We start from the raw sequence: 23,777 nt of genomic DNA, 5'->3' as shown, positions 1-23,777 counted from the left end.
GCCAATAATTGTTAGACTAGACAGAGTACTTGCTTCAAAAGTAATGAAACTCTGTGTCTTTAAAGATATTACATAACTAAGATTTCCAGTTAAATAAATCTGACCTTTCCCCCTAATAAAGAGGTTTTACTATATAGAGACATTAATACAACATATTTAAGTACTGATGCTGAAAAGGCTACTCAAATTCAGCCTTCTGGGATTTTTGCTTTCGCTTTGCTCCTTCCCCACCACTTAAAGGTTACAATTCAACATATCCAACTAAGGTTAGGGAAGGGCCTTGAGCTTAAGTGCTAGTGATTCTGGCCAGGGGAGCGCAATCTTGGTCACCGACTACCTGCCCAGGCAATGGTTGTGAACTTAAGTGAATTTTCAACTGCTTTGGATTCTTACTCTCCTGCATCGACCAAGCTTTGGACAGTGTGTTTCATTCTGTGGGATATAACAGAATTTGGGCAATGCTAGGCTAAATGAAGTTAAGCATGCTTTGCTGCAAGACCTCCTGTGGCCTTCAGTGTGGTAATGAATCTCTGAGAGAGAGATGTGGTACAGATCATCTCCTCAACTTCCTTGGTTCAGAAGCCTTCCTGGTGAAACAATTTATAGGACCGGTTTCTTCAGAAGGCATTCTAGAAAACACCAGAATAATACATCCACTGCATTGCCAAAGCAAAAAGTGTGAATCAGCTTAATCCTTTCAATGGCAGCATTGTCCCAAGGAAATAGTCGAAACTTCTGGATGGCCTTCACGATCCGGCGCCTGCTTATCTCCCAGCCTCCACCTCATTTCTCTTCATACTCGCTCACACTCACTGCTGTCAGAGGACACCCTTGGTGGATCTGCTGAAACAACAGGCCTCAGGGCCTTGCTCTGGTTGTTTCCCAGCTCCTCACTGCACATGTACCTGCCACCAACCTTTCCTTGGCTTGCTTCTACACAGTTTTCAGAGTGAGTTCTGAGCCTTGTTAGACCTCCAAGCATGCACCCCCAGGCCTCTTCTATGTGTCGCTATACCCACTACATCTTAGTCCCATCACTGCATCTCCCGCCCTGAGACTGGTTGGCCATCACTGAGGTTGGAACTATGTTCTATACTCTATTATGCTGTGTTCCCAGTGCCTACCATAGGTGCATGGAAGGCTGTAACTATATTTGTGGAATTATTGAAGTGACAGCTCTTGCTAGACAGTTGAGGGCACACCCCCTACAGCTAGTAATTCAGGACATATATAAAGCCTTGCTTACTCATAGGTGGGTAGCAGAGAGTTCCTACTCTACCTTGGTCACCAAGTATGATTTAGGAAAAAAGTATGAAGCCAGTTCTATTGATCCACATCAATAGGGAAGTAGAAGTGGCACATACACTGGGATTTCTACACAAAGGCCTTTTTCTTATCACTAGGACACTGGCTCCTATCAGCTGGACATGGGAGGATGACACAGAGTTGGCCAAAAGAAAGGGGAATCTAGTTCAACTTCTTAGAACTGTCAAGTGTGGCTCAGAGCCAGAGCCTCAGGACAACCTGGTACAGGTACTTATTCATCAAGCCCTTCTTCTCTTTGGCATCCAGAGAGATACCATCAGAGTCTGGGGATGTAGCCATGTAATTGCTTTCTCATCACTGCTATGGCATCTCAGATTTCTTTGCCGTTCTCGAGCAACAGCACTGATGATGTGTCAATAGCTCTGATCTGGAAGTTTTACTCCATAGCAGGCTCACATAAAAGATAAATATGGTCGCGCTATCAGAGTACTTGGTAGGGAGAAGAGACTAAAATTGCTTCCCCTGAACTTGGACTTCTCTGTGACTTTCAAGGAGTTCTTCAGGATGGTGACCAACAAAACTGGCAACCTTGCAGGAATGTATTATGAGAGTCTAGAAGGAGCCAGTATAAAGGCCTCTGGTTCTTCTAAGGTGGCTGGGGTAGATTCATATCTCGAATTCAGGGTGACTTGCCTATGTTACTCAAGACCCAGGTCTTGTTCACTTCTGCTTCTTTCTTCTAATTGTCCTGCACAGTTAGGATGGGGTTTCTGACCTCAAGTATGTCACAGTAGAGCACTGCACAGATCGGTTTCCTCAAAGACTCTTCCCCCATTGGCCACTGCAGTTTTACAGTCCTTCCTTCTCCCACATTTTAGTCTTGGTACTTGTGGCTGCCACTCCTACACTCTTGATGAGAAAAGATGGATGCCTCTGTGTGTGTGTGTGTGTGTGTGTGTGTGTGTGTATGTGCACATATACCCATGAACAGTCAACCTTTCTTTTCTGTTTAATCCACTCATGCACTAAACTTGGGCAGCAAACTATACTGTGGTTGTGCAAGAATAGCTCCATTTGTCATTGGGGATCTCTGGGGTAAAGCCACCAAGTGTGTTTCTCCACCTGTTGGTCCCCCAAAGAGAAGGATGCAAATTCTTGTGTATTTTTGGTTTTCCTTCATGATAGGACAGGTAAACAGCTTGATGGAAATGCAGGTTGCTGCTGTTGCTGTATTCCCCCCCCCCCCCCCCCAGAATAACAAACTCTCAATGAAAAATTAGATTTGGAGTCACAGGAAAAAACTAGAATTAGAACCCAAGTCTCAGAACCAAATGAAGACCCTCAAACTTGTTGCCTTTGTAAATCAAACTGTAGTCTTGTATGGATTATGTAGACATGTGGAGTAGGAAGAGGGGTAGGAACTAAACGACAGTGAAGAGAGATCAGAATGAATGCAGAGTCATGGCTTCCTCTCTACAGTGAAGCCATGTGTTTCCTGAATTTAAAGAGATATTATTTAGTAGGTGTGTGAAAAAGACAGAGGCCACTTTGTGAAGTGTTTTTCTTATAAGTTTTAATAATTTTTTTGTATATTTTTATGATCTGATCTGACTTCTTGCTATAGAACTAATTCAATTTCATTTTCTAACAGACTTGGAGAGGCAGTTATGATACAATATGCTAACTAACTAGCCCTCCGTAAATATATGGTTGCTTTCAGTGACAGATACTCTCCCGCATTGGTTTCACTACTAGGAGGTAACCTTACACCATGTTAATCAATATTTTGCTGCGTTTTTTACCATATAATCCAGTGATGTTAAAGATATAGTTCACCATATAAACCTGATTAATTGAAGAAAATATAGCTTCTTATTGCTGACTTTATGAGGTTAGAAATAGCACCCAATGCTAATCTGCAATGCCAAGAAATGAAGATGGTTTAAATCAGATCTCATGACTAATGCATGAGATCCAAAGTTCTTTTATTCCTGGCTATTTTAGAAAACTGGGGTGTATTTTTACCCTAAAACTAATTCTATAAGATTTATTGAGATAATACAAAATACCTTATTATTAATAGCACACAATCAAGATTTTGTTCTACTGATGATCTGATGTTTCTCCATTTTAATTCTTAAAAAATTATGCAATAGGTTAAGTCTAGATTCAAGAATATTACATCTGATCCTTAATTGTTGTTTTTTCAGATAGTCAATACCTGGAAAGATGATGGAAAGTTTAGATTGCTTTCTGTGGTTGCTATTCCACTTTAACTGTACTTGTAAATTCATTTAAACGCAAAGAAATATACCTAGTAATACAGTAATAAGCCTGTTATTTTTGCTTGTTTTTGTTTTGGTCATGACAAACTGTGAAATGCTCTGTTTTTCCTATAGTTCTAGTCCATGAAATCTGCAATCTTTCCACTTGATTTAGGAAGGACCCTTAATTACTGCTGTCATTAGCACCTAGTGTTCAAAACAGTCTGTTAAAAGGTACTGTTAGTCTCACCTCCAAGTCCCTGCTTGCTTTATTTTTATTTTTTTCCAAGGATAAGTAAAACAATAATTGCCTTAATAACAACCACCATATACATTGAATTAAATAATGGTCCAATTTTTTTGGTCCCTATTTCTTTTTATTCAGAATTCGGCATTTGTGTGTTAAGAGTGGCCTAGAATTTGAACCAGTGTCCATAGGAAGGTTCCTACTAGGGTAGACTTATTACCTGGGTTTTAAAAACAAGTCACTCATTTGGTTTTTTCTTTCCACTTGGATCGGGATGACAGACAACTGCTGTGAAGCTTCAGTGTTTCTGCCTGGTCATGCACAGTTCTGCAATATAATGCATAAATGTATAACAACAACTTGGGCTAGCTTGAGACCTAGCTTGGAATAAGGAAATCCAGCCAGGCGCGTCCATGTGCCCCCCGCCCGCCCCCACCCCCGCGCGTGTACACACACATACAGACACACACACACACAGGTCAAAAGTTGATTCATTCCCGTGATCCCCCAGAATCTTTCTTTTTCTCGTTTCTGGCAGCTCTGGTTCCCAGCCTGGGTTGCAGGGAGCTTGGGGGCGTGGGAGGGGCGGGGAGCGCGCGGCGCGGGAGGCGGGAGCCCGGTGCCGGTGTGTGCCGCGCCCGCTCCTGCCGGGTGAGAGTCCGGGCCGGGTTTTGCGCCGTGTCCCCGGGCTTGTCTCACGGCCTCCAGCCGCCGCCGCTGCCGTGTTTACTGAGCTCGCGCGTCCTGATATCACTCCGCTGGCATGGAGGAGGAGGAGGAGGTGGAGGAGCGAGAGGAGGAGGAGGCGGCGGCGGCGGCGGCGAGCAGTTGATCATTGTGATGGTGGCAGGAGCAGCGGCGGCAGCGGCAGCCCAGCCGAGCGTTAGGGGCAGCTCTCCGCGCGGCGTTTTGCAAAGGACTTCACCGATCTACTTTTGCAGTCGCCTCGGACTGTCCATGTGTTTACTTCCCCCAGCCCGAGGATTCGCTATCTAGGATCCTGTGAAATGCAACTGAGCAGCCAAAGTACTTTGAGAACACGGGGCGGCATAAACACCAAAACTTTTTTGTGGAAGGAAAATGCAATAAGCAAGCTTGCCGTTTTCCGATGCGGTGTGGAGTGAGTGTGTGTCGCTCGTGTCCGCACTGGAGGCATATGCTTGTGTGTGTACATGGGGTGTGTTTTTCGGTACGTAGGGAGAAAATGCTTGCCAACCACCGGAAATCTCCTGGAATTTATTAGAAAATAATGGATTATAAAAAGAACGCAGGCGAGGAGCGGATCTCCCCTTGAGTTGCAACCCGATTTGCTGCTGGCTCAGTTTGTTGTGATTCTTTTTGTTGATAGGTGTCTGATGGCATTCTGATCCCCCCTTTTTTCTCCTTGAGCTTTACAGTTTTTACAAAAAAGGGAAACAAAAAAACCCACCCCCAAATCTCTCCCCCCCCCTTTTTTTTAGCCCTGTCGGGATCGCTGTTTCCATCCATGTGCTTGCGTCTCCCCCGCGTTCCACTTAAACTATTTTAATCCTTGGACCCAAGGAGGAGGCTGATAGGGGGGTGGATAAAAAAAGTTCTTCCAAAATAGTGTGCCCGGGGAGCGGGATGGGGGATTTCGCAGCCCCCGCTGCTGCCGCGAATGGCAGTAGTATTTGCATCAACAGTAGCCTGAACAGCAGCCTCGCCGGGGCCGGGATCGGTGTGAATAATACTCCCAATAGTACTCCAGTTGCTCCGAGTAGCAATCACCCCGCTGCCGGCTGCGGCGGCGGCTCTGGGGGCCCCGGCAGCGGCTCGGCGGCCGTCCCCAAGCACAGCACCGTGGTGGAACGGCTCCGTCAGCGCATCGAAGGCTGCCGGCGGCACCACGTCAACTGCGAGAACAGGTACCAGCAGGCTCAGGTGGAGCAGCTGGAGCTGGAGCGCCGGGACACCGTGAGCCTCTACCAGCGCACTCTGGAGCAGAGGGCCAAGAAATCGGGCGCCGGCACCGCCAAGCAGCAGCACCAGAGCAAACCCCAGCAAGATGCGGAGGCTGCCTCGGCGGAGCAGAGGAATCACACGCTGATCATGGTGAGGGCGCGCTGGCAGCGGGCTTGGGGCGCGCGCGCGCGCGCGCCTGGGGGGTGTGCTGGAGCTTCTTACATGGGGAACGGGGGTCTGATTTGCACGGTGGGCGAGGTGGGCCGAAGCCTAAGGGTTAACGTCAACTTTTCTGAGGGGGAAAAGCTGCGGTCGCCGCTACCTGTTAATCTGTCAGGGTTGTCAGATTGGGTAAGAGGGGGCGAGAGGGGAGAAGCCAGTCACGACTGCGAGGGGCGGAGGGAGCCTGGAGGAGCGGTGAAGGAAGGCACTGGAAAAGTTTTTCCCCCTCTCCTTTTCTTTGCTACGGATTTGAAAGAGAGTGAACCCTGGAGTTGAAACCTCGCTCCTCCTCTTCACCGCTCGCACCCTACCCCACCCCACTCCTCGCCGTGCCGCCTTGCCTCCCCTGACCCGTCCCCCTTCGCCCACCCCTCTCCGCTCGTCCGCTGGTCGCGGAGAGAAATTGATGCTGTCGCAGATTCTGGGTGGGCACCAGGCCCTCGATCCCCGGGGGAGGTGGGGGAAGCGAGAGGCTCTTGCCTTCTCTCCCCAGCTCACCCACTTTGGGCTGAGAAAGTCTGAGAGTTTTGTGAATGAACTTTGAAGTGGGTGAGAAGCGAGCGAGGATGGCCGCGCGCGCGCCTTCGCGGGAGCGCGCACGGGTGCCGGGCGCGGGTGCGCTCCTCCGCGGCAGGAGACTGGGGGCTGGCCCGGCAGGTGGAGCGGCTGGTAGGGTCGAGGGGAGAGCGACCCGGCGCAGGCGGGAGGGGTGAATTGCATCTTCAGCCTGCGCCAGGAGTCCCCGCCACGTAACTTCGCTGGGGATTGTGTCCCCTCCTCCTCTTAAACTTGCACGCACTGAGCTTCTTCGCTTCGACCCCCGCCAACTTTCCGGGCCTGTCTAATAAGCCCGGAGGAGTGGATGAGAGCAGGGAGGTGAAAGAGGCTTAAATGGCAGGGTGGGTGGGTACGAGGTAGACTGAGCAGCCAATGGCTTAACTTCTTCGGGAGGAAGGGGCAGTTCCCACTCGCTAACCCGGAGGGTAGAATCCTTTCTCTTATCTCCTCCTCTGGATCTTTTGCTTTCCTTTCGGGGGTGGGGGCTGGGGGACGGAAGCTCGGAAAGGTGTCTGCAGCCCCTTCCCCCACCGCGCCACCCGGGTTAGTGAGGCGCGGGGGTGCGCAGCAGGCGAGCGGTGGGAGTCCGAGCGCCTAGCGCCTTTGCCGGTTCCCCTGGCGCACGGCACCTTGATCGGCGGTCCTTGCCGCGAGAGGTGGATCAATCGCGCACGTCCAGAGCCTGGAAGTCCTCGGCGCCGGGGGTGGTGGCGGTGCCGCCGCAGGCTAGCGCCGGGCGCTCAGGCGGGCGCTCCTTGACAAAGAACCGGCTTGGGGGAGGGGAAGAGGCGAGGCCGCCCCGCTCGCTCCCCACCCTCTCCACCTCCCCCGCCCCGCACGTGAAGAGGAACAATTTGTTTATCTTGGCCTTCAAGAATCCTGCCCTCCTCCCAGTTCTCCGAGGCCGCCCAGCCCCTCCTCCCTACCCTCCCTACCCTCCCTCCTAGGCGCGATCCTGCCCAGCCCCGCCGGCAGCACCGTCCTCCTCCCCTTCCTCCTCTCCTAGCTCGCCCTCCTCCACCCCGCTTTCCCCCTCCCTTCTGGGACGCGGCCGTGGGGGAGGGAGCGGGAAACGCTTTGTCCGCCTCGCGGCCCAGCTCCGTCCAGGAGGCCACCGGCTGGGAGGGGCGCGGCGCCGGGCGGCCCTGGCCCTGCCCCGCGCCCGCCCCCTCCCCGCTCCCGCCTCCGCCCTCCTCCTCCGGCGGCCGAGCTAGCTCCGCGCGCGAAGGAGAGGCGGACTTGGTTTTGAGGAAGAACGAATGTCACAGAGTCAGGGAGGGCGGTTCTAGCTTTACAAACAGGAAGCCTAAAACCACCGGCACACCGTAGCTCTCGGATTGTACCCGGGGGCGGGGCAGGCCCTGCATCTTGGCCGTAGCACCCGCGCCCCCTACGTACCTATCCCTCCCCCCGCCCGGTCCGCCTCGTCTCTTCTCCCCGCCCCCCTCGCGCCCATCCGCGGATCAGGAGACTCACTTTGTGAACCTAAGGATTTGCAAGACGCTAGGGATGCCATCCTTGCCTACTCCACGCCCCCTTTTCTGTGTTTGTACGCGCGGATGGCGTAGAAATGGGCTGCTTTGTAAAGCTCCCAAATCTCAGCCCAACGGAATCTCCCCCAACCATTCGGGTTGGAGAACTGCTGTGGCCCGACCTCCTCAGCTGGACACCACTGGAACAAAAGCCGGCGCCTTTCCCTGCACTCGGTCGCTTTTCATCGCTGGGCGACAGCAGTAGACTTTGCGGCCAGAAAGTTTTGTGTTCTGGTTGTGTTCTCTCGAGGGTGCCACATAGGCCCTCGGGGGGATCGAGGGGAGGACTCGGGGTGCGCACGCCTGTGTTCTAATACGCCCGCAGGTGGAAGCTAGCGCACGATGCTGACGTTACCAGTCAGGAGGTAGCAAGCCCAAGCCAGAGCTTACTTTTGAAAATGAAAAGATACTGCTTACTTGAATGGATGAGACCTAAGCTGTAAATTTCATAGTGAATTCCAGTTTAGCAAGTTAACAACAGATGGACTTGAAAAATGGTTGCCCGAAAATAACATTTTTAAAAAGCAATTTTGTTACAATTTGGTCTATTCATTTGACTGGTGTAAATGCCAAGGCTTGTGCAGAATAGGAGTATATTCGAGCTTCAGCTGTATTTCACATATGCATCTCACACTGATACATTGGCAAGTATGTGTGATGAGTGTAATGAAAATAAACAGCCTTAAATCTTAAGCAAAGAGTTGCATGTCAATTCTATATCCTACAGAAAGGAAAGAAAAAGAATAATACCATCCTCTACAAGTTATTTTTCCTTTAAAAATAACTAGTTTAAGAATTCACATTGGTCACTGAAATGAAAGGGTATTTTAACTTAGCCAGTGTATGAGATAAAATCTTGAAAACAGAGGTTGCAAAGAAAATGTTGATCTTGATTTTCTTGAATTGGCATTCTAGTGGGGCACAGAGCAATTATATTTAGTTCGAAGATTGGGCCCTTTATTTTGAAAGCCCTAAAGAAAAGCAATAATCAACCAGAGCCAACTAATAATAATGGTGATGATAAAAATAAAGATGAATAGGATTCTTTTCTGTTTTATTGCTATTGTTTACCTTCGTAGAGCCAGTATGTCCAAAGTACTAAATATCGATTAGTTCTCTTTCTGCCTGGGTTGGGTTAAGAAGGCTGTCTAATCAGGGCTTTACCTCTTGATTTGTTTTCTTACTTTACACCTTTACAAGCATATGCAGGAAAAACAAACAAGCAAACTAAAAGCAGGGTGTGTGGGGTGAAATAGAAACCTTCCTGGGCTCCAGACTGCTGGGAGGGGTCTGGGTTTTGCGTGGGTCTCTAATAGGCCTGTTAGAAAGCCTGGCTCATAGGCCAGGGTTTGAAGCTGTATTACCTCAGGTACTCCTGGAGGTATAGTCAAATGATTCCCCGCTCTCCCTCTACACACACACACTTTATTTATACAGAAGTGTTCCCCTCCAAGATTTATTGGTGAGACCTATTGATTTCACTTATTAGAGAGTCTCAGTTGAAAACATGCCTTTTTCTAAAATAGTTTTCATTATTTGTGGTAACAGGAGGAGGCATTGTTCATCCTCTGTACTTGGAACTGTACTCCTGCTTAAAATGTTAAGGTATATTCCAATTGACAGATTCATTTTCAAGCCAAAGATACATTGACTTGACAAAGGTGTAATCACTCAGGCACACCAAAAAGCATGACAATGCAGTCTTCAGAATTGCAAAATGGTGGTAGTGGGCCTTGACCTGCATAAGTCCCCTGTTTTCACGACCTTTTCACTACATTAGCACCATTGTAATTTTCAGAGAGTGATTAATTTATACACAGCTTACAGACTGCAGGAATAGGCGATTCCTGCTCTGAAGAGTTTATTCCATAAAATTCATTTGGTAATAAACATATTAATTATTGAATGTTAGAGAACACTGTAGCCTATCCAGAATGTTCTCCTTCATTCCTGGAATAGATCCAGGAAATGTCAACGTATCAGTCCATCGCTAAACCTCCTTATAAATGAATCTGGTTTCCTGTTTCTTATCCTGTTGAAGGTAAATTACTAGCTCTATATCCGTTTTTTTTTGTTGTTGTTGGTGGTGGGGTTTTTTGTTGTTGTTGTTGTTTTGTTAGCTTGTAATGTCAAACCATTTGCAAATCTTTCTGATAAACCTTTCATTGGCTTTTCCTATTCTGCTGTCCTAGGTTATAAGGTTGACAGGTGTCTCTTGAAAAACCTTCCAATCAATCAGTAGCCCACACAAGGTGTGCCTTAAGTTGTGAAAAACTTTTTGAAATTTCATTTCTCTGTGCTTCACAAGTGGTTGTCTTTTCTTTTAAATCTCAAGAATCATTTTTCCCCCCCAAAGCTCTAATGCGTACTGTTATTTACGTTTTTTGGCTGTGGTGCATTTTATTTAGTACTGGGCAGCCAGTGATCAGAAAAGCAGAAGCAGAGTTAGTTAATCATTAATTATAATCTATAAAATGCTCTCAGGCTGAGTTGGTTCCCAGGGAAAGCTGAGTTTTCAGGCAGGTAATATATGTGACACTTTCCATCCTGTCTCATTAGAATTATAAGGGCAAGCTTTGGAACCTCAGTAGGTTTTCTGCTGACTGATGCCAGGAAAATAAACAGTCCAGGTCCATGGTTTACTGATATTTCTGTAAGAAGAAGGAGGAGGGTTTTAAACCTTAAAATAGTTATATAGGGTTATTTTCTAAATACTTCTATGAGACCATGAGCCAACTGTTGTTAAAAAGGTTTCCTGACAGGGTTCTTGCATTTGGTTGAGATAATAGTGGGGGATCTCTTCCTCTCTCTCTTTCTCTTTCCCACCCTCCCTCCTCCACTTCTTCCACCACCCCTCCTCTCTCCTGTTAGTGTGCTACAGACACAGAAGGAATCTAGTATAATAAACCATGTTGCACATTACATAGTAATTCTTGGATGCATTCGAAGTACTTATGTTTCATTTAATGTCATTTATGGAATTTTATTTGTGATCAGTGCTCTATGTTTGTTAATTAACAGCCCTGTATTCTTGAACTTAGGATGGCCAAATGCTGTCATCTCTTCCGCATTACCCATTATAGAGAACTGTGAAATCAGTCAGACATCAAAATCTTATAGAGAGGAACATGTTTAAAACCTGAGACTTCATAATACCCGCCTTTTAACTTTCCCAAAGAGCTCTGCCTTTTTTGAAACTCAGTCATTCAGAGCCCGGTTTCCGTTTTCAGATCCTGTGGGCGCTCGCTTTGTTTTTCCTCCCCCTCCTGCCGCTGCCTTTTGGTCTTCTCACTGGTCTTCAGCGCCTTTACCTAAGAGTGGGAAGAAGCAATCAGAAGAGAAATTTGATCTTGGTGCTTCCTACTCTCATAACGAATAAAATCATTGGGTGAGATTCCAGTTATTTTAGGTCAGTTATGGATTTGGTTTTGCATCCCATTTACTCTTCATTAGCCCAAAAAATAGAGAATACACTTAATGTCAGACGGACACATTCCAAACATTCATTGTTGGTGATGAGTTTCATTCATTCCTTCAATAACATTGGTACATGATCTCCAGGTGCTTCATAGAAGTTAAAATACAAAATCACACTCTTGCATGCAAGACTTTGGCAATGTTTATTCTTTGTAGATTTTCAGTGTTATTCTAACTAAGGTTAAGGGGATAACAAGTTTTTTTGTTCATTTGTTTTTTCATTAGCATTAGCCTTGATGACAGTGACTTCTCAACAGCTTCAGGCTGAGTTATATCCCTCTCTCATGACATTTTAAGTAAAATACTATGCTTTACTTTCCTCTTCTTTCAAACTCATTTGTCATTGCTTTTTGCCCCCAAAATCTAATTTACAGATGACTGCTACAAAGTTACAGGATCCCTCAAATTATATTTTCATTAAAAATACAGCATGCGCCCTAGCTGAATTTGGCTCAGTGGTAGAGCTTCAGCCTGCAGACTGAAGGGTCCCGGGGTTCAATTCCAGTCAAGGGCAGCACCTACCTCAGTTGCAGGCTCCATCCCTGGCCTGGTTGGGGAACGTGTGCGGAGGGAACCAATGGATGTGTCTCACATGAATGTTTCTCTCTCTCCCTCCTTTCCCCTCCCTTTCCCCTCGCCCCCTTCCACTCTCTCTGAAAAGCAAGGGGAAAAATATCCTCTGGTGAGGGTTAAAAGTATATTTATACAGCATGTTTTTCAGACAGACACATTGCAAAAATTCATTATTGGTAATTGTGACTTGGAAATGTAGCTTCTGAGAACCAGCTATGACCAAGAACTGATTCATTATCCTTCACTTAAAATTGCTGTGTGTGTGCAAATCTAAGAAAGTTTAAAGAGCTAAAGAACTAAAAAAATAAGAGCTAAAGAAATAACTCAGAGGATGGAGTTGAGAGCCTGCTGTATAATAAATGCTTCAAGATCCCAGGGTTCCATTCAGAGAAGGAGCACACTTTTTTTCTTTTCTTAAGTCTACCTGGCTACTGCATCTGTTAAACAGTTTGAGCTGTGGATAAGCAACTGCATTTAGGGAAGAAGCACAGCATTCCCTGAGGGCCAAATACACACAGGCATGGAAAAAAGAAATTACTGCTGTGGTTCGGCTTTTTTAAGGCAAGCTGTGCATACTATCCTTGGGGGGATTTAATAAAAATCTCAAAAGGCTTGCAGCACTTCCTCTGACATAAGGAAAGTGATTCCTGAAGAATCATTTAGACACTTCTTTTTAATTATATTGGACTGCCCATTGGTTGGAATGACCTTTATGCTGAAGTAGAATCTTTAAAAATATGAATAACTAATATTCATCCTCCTTAGCAATGGCTTAACAACTGTAGAAAACTTAAGTGAAATATTTATTTTTTTAAGTAACAACCCCTATAATATCCTTTCTGACTCCTTCACTCTCCATCCTGTTGGGTAGAATCTTGTTGTGCATGTTTCTTGGTATGAATTCTCTCCAGCGTTTACTTGTGCACCTGAAGACGTTCTTAGGATACATTCTGTATCTCTCCTCCGTCTCAGAATATCTTTCTCCACCTCCAGAAAACTTGTGTCTGGACAGGCTCTTCTTTCCCTGCAAAAGGAGAAGTTCGAGTGCCCTAATCTATTTGTGCAGATTCAGCCTGGGCCGTAACTGTGACTCAGGAGGCTTGCACGGCTCTAACAGACAAGCTCTGTAGTGCCCTTTATCCTCACAGTGGTTGGTTATTTTCTTTCTTTGATTGTTTGGTAGATGCTGAAAGCAGCTCAGTGATTGACAGTGAGTCTAAAGAGACCGTACGCAGGAACGGGCTTTAAGGAGGTGTGGTAAGTCACAGAGGAGAGGCCAAGGGGCTGAGGATTTCGCAGCACTTGGAATGGATGGCCAGGGAGAGAGACATAAGAGGGATGCTGGGTTTTGCTCATTTGTGGTAAACAGACTGTACCTGGTGCCTTGGAAGTTTATAGAGGTAAAGTGTGCTTTTTGTAGTCTGTTCTGAGCCTGCAGACCCTGCTGAAATGCAAAGATGTATTTTCCAAAGCTAATGGCAATATTGTATGTAAATGGAAAGAAATCATGTTCCTAAAATATTTCAGTGCTCTCTTAAATTATTGCTACTGCCATTTGAACGGATTTACTGTAGGTTTCCTTTAAATCAGTGATTTTTCATTCCATGGAGATTGTGCCCCCTCCCCCCCGACATTTGGCAACATTAGGAGACATTTTGGTTGTCACAACCAGAGCTGTACTTCTGCTGTCTAGTGGGGAGAAGACAGGGATGCTGCTAGACATCCTGCGGTGCGCCCCAGCAAAGCATTACGTGGTCCAAATACCAGTATTGCTGCTGTTGAGAAACCCCGCTTTAAACAAGGGGCTTCCCTGGAAGGTTGCAGATACACAATGTGATTTACTCACAACTTTTCCAGCACTCTCATCCCTCACGGAGTGGAGCGAGGAGGAGGTGCTGCCACGTGGTAGAGAGTGGCTGGGAAGAAGTTAAAGGACTGCCGCCTCGTATTCTGGCTCCAGCCATGTGACAGGCTGGCTTTTCACTTCCTAACCGTCTGCCTCTGTCTCCTTGCCTGTCAGGAAGGTGAACAGTACTAATTTTTTTACCTTACCAAGTGGTTGGTAGGCTCAAATGAATTGAGGTATACAAGTGCTAGGCCCATTTTTATGAATTACATTCATTTCACTTCATTGTTTTCTCCTGCCCAAGTGCAGACGTGAAGTGAAGGGATTTGAGGCATATTTCATTCATGCACAGGCCAAGGCCTAATGACTAGGTACTGGGCAGCTGCTTCATAGTGGACACCATTTCCAGGCACCGGGATACGGTGGTATCCTTGCTCTCTCTGTACTCGCACAGCAGGGCATCGTTTCATGTTTCAGATGAGGTATATGAAGCAAACAGTCTTTGTGGTTTTATGAGAACATGCTAATGGAAGTCATTAATAAACCAACGTCTAGGGAAATCCTAAGGGTTCTAAATGCTTTGTATCTTCTTGCAAGCTTTCTTGCACTATTTTCTATAACAACATTTATTTTATTATTTTTTCAAATAAAATCACTTTGGGAAGAAGATTAGCTGGCATGCAGAGAATAAGGTGAAAGTATGATTGTTAAAAATGAAGTAGATGCCTGGCTGGCGTGGCTCAGTGGTTGAGCATCGACCTATGAACCAGGAGGTCATGGTTCGATTCCTGGTCAGGGCACATGCCTGGGTTTTGGGCTCGACCCCCAGTAGGGGGCATGCAGGAGGCAGCTGATCAGTGACTCTCTCATCATTGATGTATCTCTCTCTCTCTGTGTCCCCCTTCCTCACAAAAAAATAAAATAAAAAATAAGGTAGATGATAATTTTTTCTTCCCTTTTTTTGACCAGGTGACTTGTAGGCACCATGGCTTGACATCAAGATTTTAGAGGAAATTAGACAAAGAAGAGAGCATTTAAAAGACGCATGCAGAGCAAGATGGTGCAAGGACTTTAAATCATGTTGCAGGAAGGACAGGCGGAAGACCTGGAGGTGTTTAGTCTGACTTAGGGTTGCTTTCTTAAAATACTTGAAGGGCTGTCATGTAAGAAAGGACTAGATGGGCTCACGGGGGTAAAATTAGGATCAGTGGTTGGTGGTTAGTAGGAGCCATGTTAGGTTTAATATTTTTTAAAAAACCAATTACATGAAAATTAAAGCTGTTCAAAGATAAAATAGACTGTCTTGATGCATGAAAATGTTCCAGCAAAAGTTGTTCAATTGACTGAAATGTTGCAGAAGGGATTCCAACATTTAAAAAAAAATTATAACACTTTTAAACAATATAGAAATAAAACAGCAGTTAGATGAAGACAAGGACTTTGTCTCTTTCTTCATCTTTATATCCTCATGACTAGAAAAAGACCTATCTGTGCATGCGAGGAACACTAAGTGTGTGTGGAATAAATTGTTAACTGCAAGTAAGTAGATTCAGAAGTGACTTATTTCCTCTCTCAGTGTTACCCCCTTCTTAGAAGTTACCGTGCTTTAGAATATCTCTCTTCAGTCCTTATTCTGTTTGCTTACATGTATACTAAATGTTGTATATCATTGCATGTTAGTTTTTTTCCTACATAAATGAAATTATATTACACATAAGATTCTGAGATCGACTTTTTGCACATACTGTATTTTGGAGATCAAGTCAATACATATAGATTGATCCTCAGCTCATTCTTTTTAACTATTAAGGTAGCATTTCTTAATATGAATGTCCCATAATTTGTTGAATGATCCCCTATTGATAGACACACTGGTAGTTTCTCTCTCTCTCTCTCTTTTTTTTTTTAAATCACTACAATGTTTAACATCACTACAATGAACATCCTTATCTCTATTTCCCTTGTATGTATGTGAGCATTTCTGTAGCACAGATTAGGACTTCTTTCTATATATGTAATTTGTATAAACAGAAAAAGTTGGCCAAAAAAGTGTTCTCCAGCTAATATGATTTAATATAGCACCTGAATTATATTACAGCCCATTTTTGGGCAAATGATAATTGTGTCTTCTTTAAAAACATGGCTTAAAAAAAGTATCAACTCTAGTAACTGGTGTTGGCCTTCGCAGTGTAGGGGGAACATGAGTTATCAGAGTCTGTGTGTCTGGCAACACAGCTTACAGGAATGACTCTCCTTTTCATCTGGCCCTAAAGAGGAAGTTAGGAGGAGTCCACTTAACCCCCTCCCGCTCATGCCGTGAGAGGAAAGTCACTTCCTTCAACAAGTTTGTGGTTCCTTCACCTTTCCCCGGCCTTGCGTTTCACAGGCCTGTGTGGCTTTATTTGTAAAATGTATTTCAGTTGGTGATTCAGCATGTGGGGTGGCAGTGGGTGCAGGTTTGCCAGGTCGTAAAAATCTCAGGTCTGTGAGTCGCCACCTCCTACAGGTTAAATTACCCTGACTAATCCAGTCGTCTGTGTAACGTGGTAATAACAACCTGCTGACCTGGCCGACTGTAGAAAATGCATCGAAATGGACTCACCTTGACGGCCACCCGGCCGCATCTGTTTAGACAGTGAGGAGTCCTCTCAGTTTTCGCTGTACACACGTGCTGAAGTGGTCTGAAGACTGGCCTTCACCGGAGTCCTTGGCCATCTTGATTTCCCTTTGGCGTAGCACCTTTCCTACCTGGAGATACCAATAACTACAGTCTCTATTTTTACGTAGCTGGAGCACTTTGGCTCCGGAATCTATGCTCTTGGCTGCAACATTATTCTGCCTTCACCTGGCTGAAGTGCTCTTTCTGGAAAAGGTTGTGTGAGCAGCTGTGTTTTCTAAACAACTGTGCTCTCCCCAGGAGGAGTCCTCACCTACTTGACTTGGCTTCAGGTTTTAAGATCAGTTTGAGTAAGAGCCACATTTAGACACATGGCAGTGCTGGGCCTTGCCTGGCCCGGCCGTTTTATCACAAGGAGCCCACTTTGTCATCTCCTGGCCTCATATGCTTCCGGTCCGTGTGTCCCTCCTTTCCCCTGTCCTTCACCCACTGCCTCATTTCACCTTTCTCACGGTGACAGGAGCATCTGCAAACCTGTACAAGATGGAGGTGGCAGTTACTTGAACCACAGAAATAAACCAAGGGTGGGATGTAAGAGTTTGGTGGCCTCAGCCTAACAGGTCATTCTCTACTAAGTGATTCCAGTAAACTGGGCATTCTGCTTCCATTTTTGACAGCGATTTTCTTTCTTTTTTTTTTAAATATCCTTATTGATTTCAGAGAGAGGACAGGAGAGGGAGAGAGAGACAGAAACATCAATGATGAGAGAGTCATTAATCAAGCCCGCACCCGGGCATGTGCCCTGACCGGGAATCGAACCCCGATCGCCTGGATCCCAGGTCGTCGCTCAACCGCCGAGCCACGCCTGGCCGGGCTGACAGCGATTTTCAACTGGTGTGCCACGGTATTTTTAAAACATGGAATACCTGACTATTTCATCAGGGGCACTGACCTCTTTTCCCTTAGATTGTCAAATAAAACATGACAACAGCCAACACAACGTTAGCTGTCGGCATGAAAGAATCAAAATTATACTTCGTATTAGTTTTTGTCAGATTGACAAAAAGTATATTTTTTGGTGTGCCCCAGAATTTTAGGCATTAGTTTATGTGTGCCATGAGATGAAGAAGGTTGAAAATTGCTGGTTTATGACCCAAATGCTGATTAGCAGCAGCCATTTTCTGCCATTTATCTGTTCGACAGCATCTTAGTGAGAAAAATCCCTTTGGCCAGCTAAGCTAATCGGCTGTGTGCTCAGTGCAGACTTTAGGGCGGGGGATTCAGTCGAAAGACAGCCAGGCCTCTCCTGTTTCAATAGCTTCAATAGCAAGAGTTGGCTGTGTGCATAAAAGAAGAGCCTTGCTCCTGATCTTGCACCTAGGCCATCAGTGTGATACACTAAGAGATCCTTAAAGTCGCTGCTCAGGTCAGGCAACAAAATTACACCCTTTGACTTCTGCTGTCAGTGAAGTTTAAAGAGTCAAGTTTAGTTTTGCTACTGTATTGTCTCTCTGAGGAGTGTCATCTCACTTTTTTGTGTGTATTTGCTTCTGATTTTTCCTGGATCTGTTTCTTACATTTCTAGCACTAGAATGTTTTAAAGGTGATTTTCATCTATGTGCAAGGTGGGAAGCTGCCTTGCACTTTGTATGAATTATAACATTTATCCTTTCTGTTGATTTTAAACAGATACCTGGTTATCTAATTATAATTATTAAATAATAACTATTTTGTAAAAGCTATTGAGATTACAGCTATGTTGCTGTAAACTTCTAATTTCTAATTCCTTTGGAAATCATTTTCTTATCCCCCTTTGAAAAAGTGCAGAGATAATTTGTGACAGCTAATAAATGACTAGAATCAAGTCTTGCCTTATTCTGGAGTTTCTTTTTTAAAAAAATACATGTTACAAAAAGTGTTTCAGACCTATTGATTTTTTTAAGGGAGCATAATAACTATGAATATAAACTCATAAATAGGAGTATCTGGGTGTTAACTTTAACATTTATACTAAGAAATTTTAGTCAGGACTCAAGAAAATTTTCTGGATATTAAGTAAAAGAAATGAGATAACATTGTTTTAATTGTTTATTTTTGAGTTTTGGCTTTAAGTGATAATAGTGCCAGTTCCCTGCCGAGGTTAACCGTACATTCCCATTACTTGCTCCCCTCTTCTGTTTTGGGCTCCCTTTGTCCCCATTTCTAATCCACTGTGGTATTTCAGTCCATCCTTTCTCCTGTCTCCGTGAGTAGAGTGTGGCTAGAGCAGTGGCCGCCTTTGCAAAGAGCGCAGGTGGTGTTTACCTTTAATCACCCCAGGTATTTTCTCACAGTGGTGTGTCCAGATCCACACCTCAGGATGGTAACATTCTGTCACTATTCACATCCTGCACTTGCCCTGGACCAGATGTTTGGTAAACAGAGGCGGCTTGTGTAAAGAAGTGACTTTCTCAGTTTAGAAGTTGTGGCTCCATGGTGGAAAATGTATTTTTCAGTTTAACCAGGAATTCCTAAGTGCTTTGCAGCTGCTATTGGGTTTTTTAAAACACTTATTTTCTTCAATGAGGCATGGAAACAATGATTTTAGATTTGGATTTCACGTTGCTTAATTCCCAGACTACTTGAAAAAAAGTCATTTGCCATAAAAGTAAATAACCAGACTCAAAAAATATTTTTGGCAGGTTGTACTTGTTAGAGTGGAACAGTCTGGAGGCCACAGAGAACAGGAACATGCAATGGAAGCTGAGGGTGACCAAGTATGAGAAAGTGGTAGTTTGTGGGTCAGGGATATCTGGCACCCGGGCTATTGAAATTCAAATGGGCTGTTGCTTTTTTCAGTGTTTGATAATTTTTTCAGATCGAAAGGACTGATATGAATTGTTCAGGGCCTTTTATTACCTTTGAGTTTGCTGTCCAAGATTGGAATGGGAACACTGAGAAATAGGTAGCAGCAGTAAGTGAGCGTAATGATAGTGTGAGCTCGTGGGAGTCATGCCTTTGTTCCCTCCGCCAGGCACAGGTTGTCTGTGTTACTGGTTTGGTAGGCTTGGTGTTTATCTGTGGTCTGGAATGCCAGAGGATTGCAAACTGAAGAATTTTGCTTCCCTCTTTACCCTGAAGTGATGGTGAAGTAGCCTCTGGTATTGGCTCCTGGGGTGGGGACAACCATATATGGGAGGGGACCGAGGGGTTGGCCGGCTTTGGCATTCTCATTCAGTCTTTCTAATGCCATTTTCATTACTCTATTAACAAGGACTGGATACTTTGGATAATTATTTATGTCTGTCTTTTCCTTCACAGTGTAATGCACACTTCGCTTGTTTTCTTCAACTTTTCATAATATATGTGTTTATGATACACTGAAGAGCAATAAATTTGTGAAGGGAGATAATTAGCCTTGACAGACTTACAGAAAATGAGACTATATAAGAGGAGGAAGCAAGGGGGTTGCTTAAGAACAGGATTCCATTACTGGGTTTGAGGGAAATTATCCAGATAAGAAATTTGTTGGTGTTTAAATTCACAGCCCTGCAGGTGGCACAGGTTATAGGGAGAAGTGGGTCATCTTGTGATTTTTAAAAACTTAAATATTCTTCATAGTTTAAAATAATCTCTATTTTTAATTCTCAAAATAGAATTTTTAAATGGAGAAATTCAAGATGCCGAGTATTAAAATGGGAGGAAAAAACAGGAAATCCGCCGCTGGTGTTAAAAATTCCTCATGTTTCCGTAGCTGGTTTCACTCAGTGGTTAGAGCATCAGCCTGTAGACTGAAGGGTCCCGGGTTCGATTCCGGCCAAAGGCATGTACCTCGGTTGCAGGTTCAATCCCTGGCCCCAGTCAAGGTGTATGTTTCTCTCTCTCTGTCTCTCTCTCTCCTCCTTCCACTCTCCCTGAAAAGCAATGGGGGGGGGAATTCCTCATGCTGTTTGCATCCTGCTTTAACTTTAATCTGTCACAGCAAGAATATGCATTGTTTTGAGGAATCTTTGCTTAATAGCCATCTTACCTTTCAGCATAGTTTTGCTTTCACTTGGGTAGCTCTTGCATGCAGGGAAGTGGCCTTTGAGAAATGTGGTCCATCCTGCCCCACCTACGGGGATCCTTCTCAAAGGGAACAATTAAAGTGTCTTCGTTTCTGTAAAGAAGGAGATTAACCATGGGTTGGGTTGTTAATCTTACTATTATTGTATATTATTTTCTACTTTCTGGATTAAAAGAAAGCTTGTGGAACAGAGTGTGAGAGATTAATTATGGCAAAGGTTGGGGGTAGGGCGTCAAGTTCATGTCGTCTGAGGTAGGCAAGGCTCCAGTACTGACATCATTTCTATGGCTCATCTTGCCTGGGCCACATCATGTGTCATCCACAGTGGAGGCCATGATGATACGGGGTGGGGGTGGGGGGGTCTATCTAGAACATTCTTAGAAATACTGGCTTAATGCTCATCAGAGTGAAAAGAGAGGCATTTGGGGGGAATTCCACTAAGAAAGAGAGAAAGGAAAAGTTTAGGCAGTTCACAGTCAAGTACAGGATGAGTTATACTTGGTTACTGTCCGCTTTCGGGGTCTCTAAGCATTGACCAGGGACTTGCATGAAGGGGGCTCCAAGGCAAGAATATGAGGAGCTGAAAGGATTAGATTGCCCTATAAATTGAGCCCAGTGCCACTGGGGATCAGAGGGTGGAGCTCCTTTAAATGTCCAGGTTTTCTTCTCTCCACACCCAGGAGCTGCTTCTGCTCCCCTCGCCCCCTCCATCCCTATGTCTTTTGTTCCATGAATAAATATTATGTGGTTTGGTGCTCATTACTCTTTGATATGAAAAAAGGCAATTCATTAGGTTGGAGGGGGAGGGAAGGGGGACACCATTTTTCACCCCATGCACCAGGCACGGTTACACTGATTTGAATTCCCAGAAAAGTAATAAAACGGTGAAAATAATGATAGAACAGCTCCTGGGCTGACAGCTGTGCAGCACACGGGAGCGCTGAGGCCGGGCCGCGGGGTTGCAGCAGGACAATATTGCGGAGCATATGGTGCCATCGCAGGCCAGTTGTTGAACTCGGTGGCCGGCTTTTGTGTGGGGGACTCTCCCAGTTTTGTGTCTGAGGTAGCTCTTCAGAAACTTCTAGTCTCGCTGGCAGGAGGGCTCTTGGCACGGTGCCAGCCTTGCGGTAGGAGGCTGACTCGGGCCAGGAGGAAAAGCCCCTGCTTGGAGGGCATTCACAGCTCCTTACTCTGGTCACTAATCAAATCATTGGTTCAGTGACTATAAATGGGGACCTTTTTCCATAGCAGCTCAGCGGCTACATCACAGAAGGAAAGTTTTCTGCAGGAATGCCAATCAGTTATTGGATGCACTCATTTGCCAGTGCTCACTTTTCCTTGTGAGAGTGGACACTGTTTTGTGTTCGTGCTTTTCAGAAGCACTTTGCACGTTACCTCTTCATTCTTCAGGCTCCAATAGCTAAAGCCAGGAGGTATGTGTTGGACCAGTGTTGCTAGAAAGAGAGAAGACTGGTCTGTCTGGTTTTTACAAGACTGCTAAAATAGGCCCTGTGCTTCGCTGGGGCCTGATTTTTTAAATGTGTGAAGCTGGCATGTGTGTGTGTCCATACAATGACTAATTAACCCTCTGGAGGGGTCTCCCTGACTGGCCCTGTGAACATGCTCCATGTTGGCCAAAGTGGCGCCATCATCCTGAATCCTTTATGATCAACCTCGAGGCTGTCATGGTCACCCGTCCCGGTTCCTTTGCCCTTGACTCTGAAGGGCTAGGGAAGACCCAGAAGGGATATGAGGTCCTGGGAGAGTGGTTCCTGCAGACATAGCAGAAGGCGAGTCTGAGAGAGAATCACACTCCGTGAGGAAGGGCAGTTGGGCTCCGTGCATGAGAATATTTTTATTTCAGGAGCTGAAAGAAAACCCATAGTGTTGATACCCTGATTGAACCGCACCAAATGTTGCCATTTTCTTGGTCTCTGCGGGACCTTCTTTTGCGGAATACCCTAAAGATTGTATTCTGGTGTTGCAATGAGTGGATTTCTTTTTCTCATGGACAAAGGTCATTACAAGGCCAGATCCACTGGGGGAAAATATACATATGTATGTATATGTATATTCATTTATTTCTGTGATGTTCCGCTAATCACTAATCAGAGATTGTATTTTAACACTGGGGCACTGCTAGGGGAGCTGATTTTTTTTTTTTTTTCCCCCCAGGACTTAGTTCTACATATTTGATCACTAGATTTGAAAACAATGTTTTTATGGGAGGAAATGAGGTCTTGCAAACCTGCTGTACGTGGATATGTATGTGCTGGGAGAGTTTATGCCTGTGCCCTGGATGGGATTCATAGCATCCGGAGGAGTGTTGATTAGGTCCTGTTTTCTGTGTACTCTCGAGGTTGGTTATAGGAGCTCGTCGCCTGTATGAACATCCGTTCAGCTTTTCCTTGATAGTGTGTTTGCACGAGTCAGAATCAGGGAAGAAGTCTTTCCGGTTTTACTCTCCTGAGTTGCCTGAGTTAGAGGAGCGATCTCTACCTTCTCTCCCTTTAAGAAACGCAAGCAAGAAGATAATAACTAGAAAAATCTTACACTGGACTCTTCCCTGTGCTTGCCCGAGGCACTACGGAGCCGACCACAGCCACTCCTGGAGGTTTTAGTACAACGATCACAACCTCCCCCGAGGGAGAGCTAGTAGAGAAGGCAGAGGGAAAGACTGGGAATAGGAAAGAGCTGGGAGGGAAAGCTGGAGAAGGGGAAAAGCTGAGGGTAAGAAATGAGAAGACATTTCTGGGTGTTAAGAGGAGGTGAAAATTGTGATAGATGAAGTATCCTTGTTTCCATTAAATTATGTTTGTGAATATCTGTATAGCCATTTTACATTTGCACGCTAATATTATTAGGCCTTCTCATTATACAGAATGTTATAAGTGGAGCTACAACGAGATTCAGCTCCCTTACTAAGTCACCAGGTAAGTAGCTGATAGACCAAAAAGACTAACATAGACTATTGAATGGCCCCCCTTTGGTACAGTTCTTCTAGTTGGATGAAAAACTATGAATCGAGCCCTGGCATTGTGACTCAGTTGGTTGGGCATTTTCCTGTGCACCAAAAGGTTGCAGGTTTAATTCTGGGTCAGGGCACATGCTGGGGTTGATCCTAGGAGACATGCAGGAGGCAGCTGATCTCACATTGATGTTTCTCTCTCTATCCCTCTCCCTTCTTCTCACTCTAAAAATCAATAA

At 45.2% G+C, this 23,777-nt stretch overlaps 1 protein-coding gene across 2 annotated transcripts in view; it reads left to right on the top strand.

The window, feature by feature from the left end:
- Positions 1-4,406: 4,406 nt before the first annotated feature.
- MAML3 (mastermind like transcriptional coactivator 3) overlaps positions 4,407-23,777 on the top strand; it is a 377,481-nt gene continuing 358,110 nt past the window's right edge. Inside the window, exon 1 of one of the 2 annotated variants that reach the window (XM_081137509.1) lies at positions 4,407-5,850. In XM_081137509.1, the coding sequence (XP_080993635.1) occupies positions 5,383-5,850 (468 nt within the window). In that variant the 5' untranslated portion in view covers positions 4,407-5,382. The remainder of the gene's footprint in view (positions 5,851-23,777) is intronic. The other variant, XM_081137508.1, reaches the window with a different exon arrangement.

Source organism: Miniopterus schreibersii, assembly GCF_964146895.1.
Source record: "Miniopterus schreibersii genome assembly, chromosome: 4".
Lineage (NCBI taxonomy): Eukaryota > Metazoa > Chordata > Mammalia > Chiroptera > Miniopteridae > Miniopterus > Miniopterus schreibersii.
The sequence above is the reverse complement of the archived record's forward strand: the minus strand, read 5'-3'. Positions and strand labels throughout refer to the sequence as shown.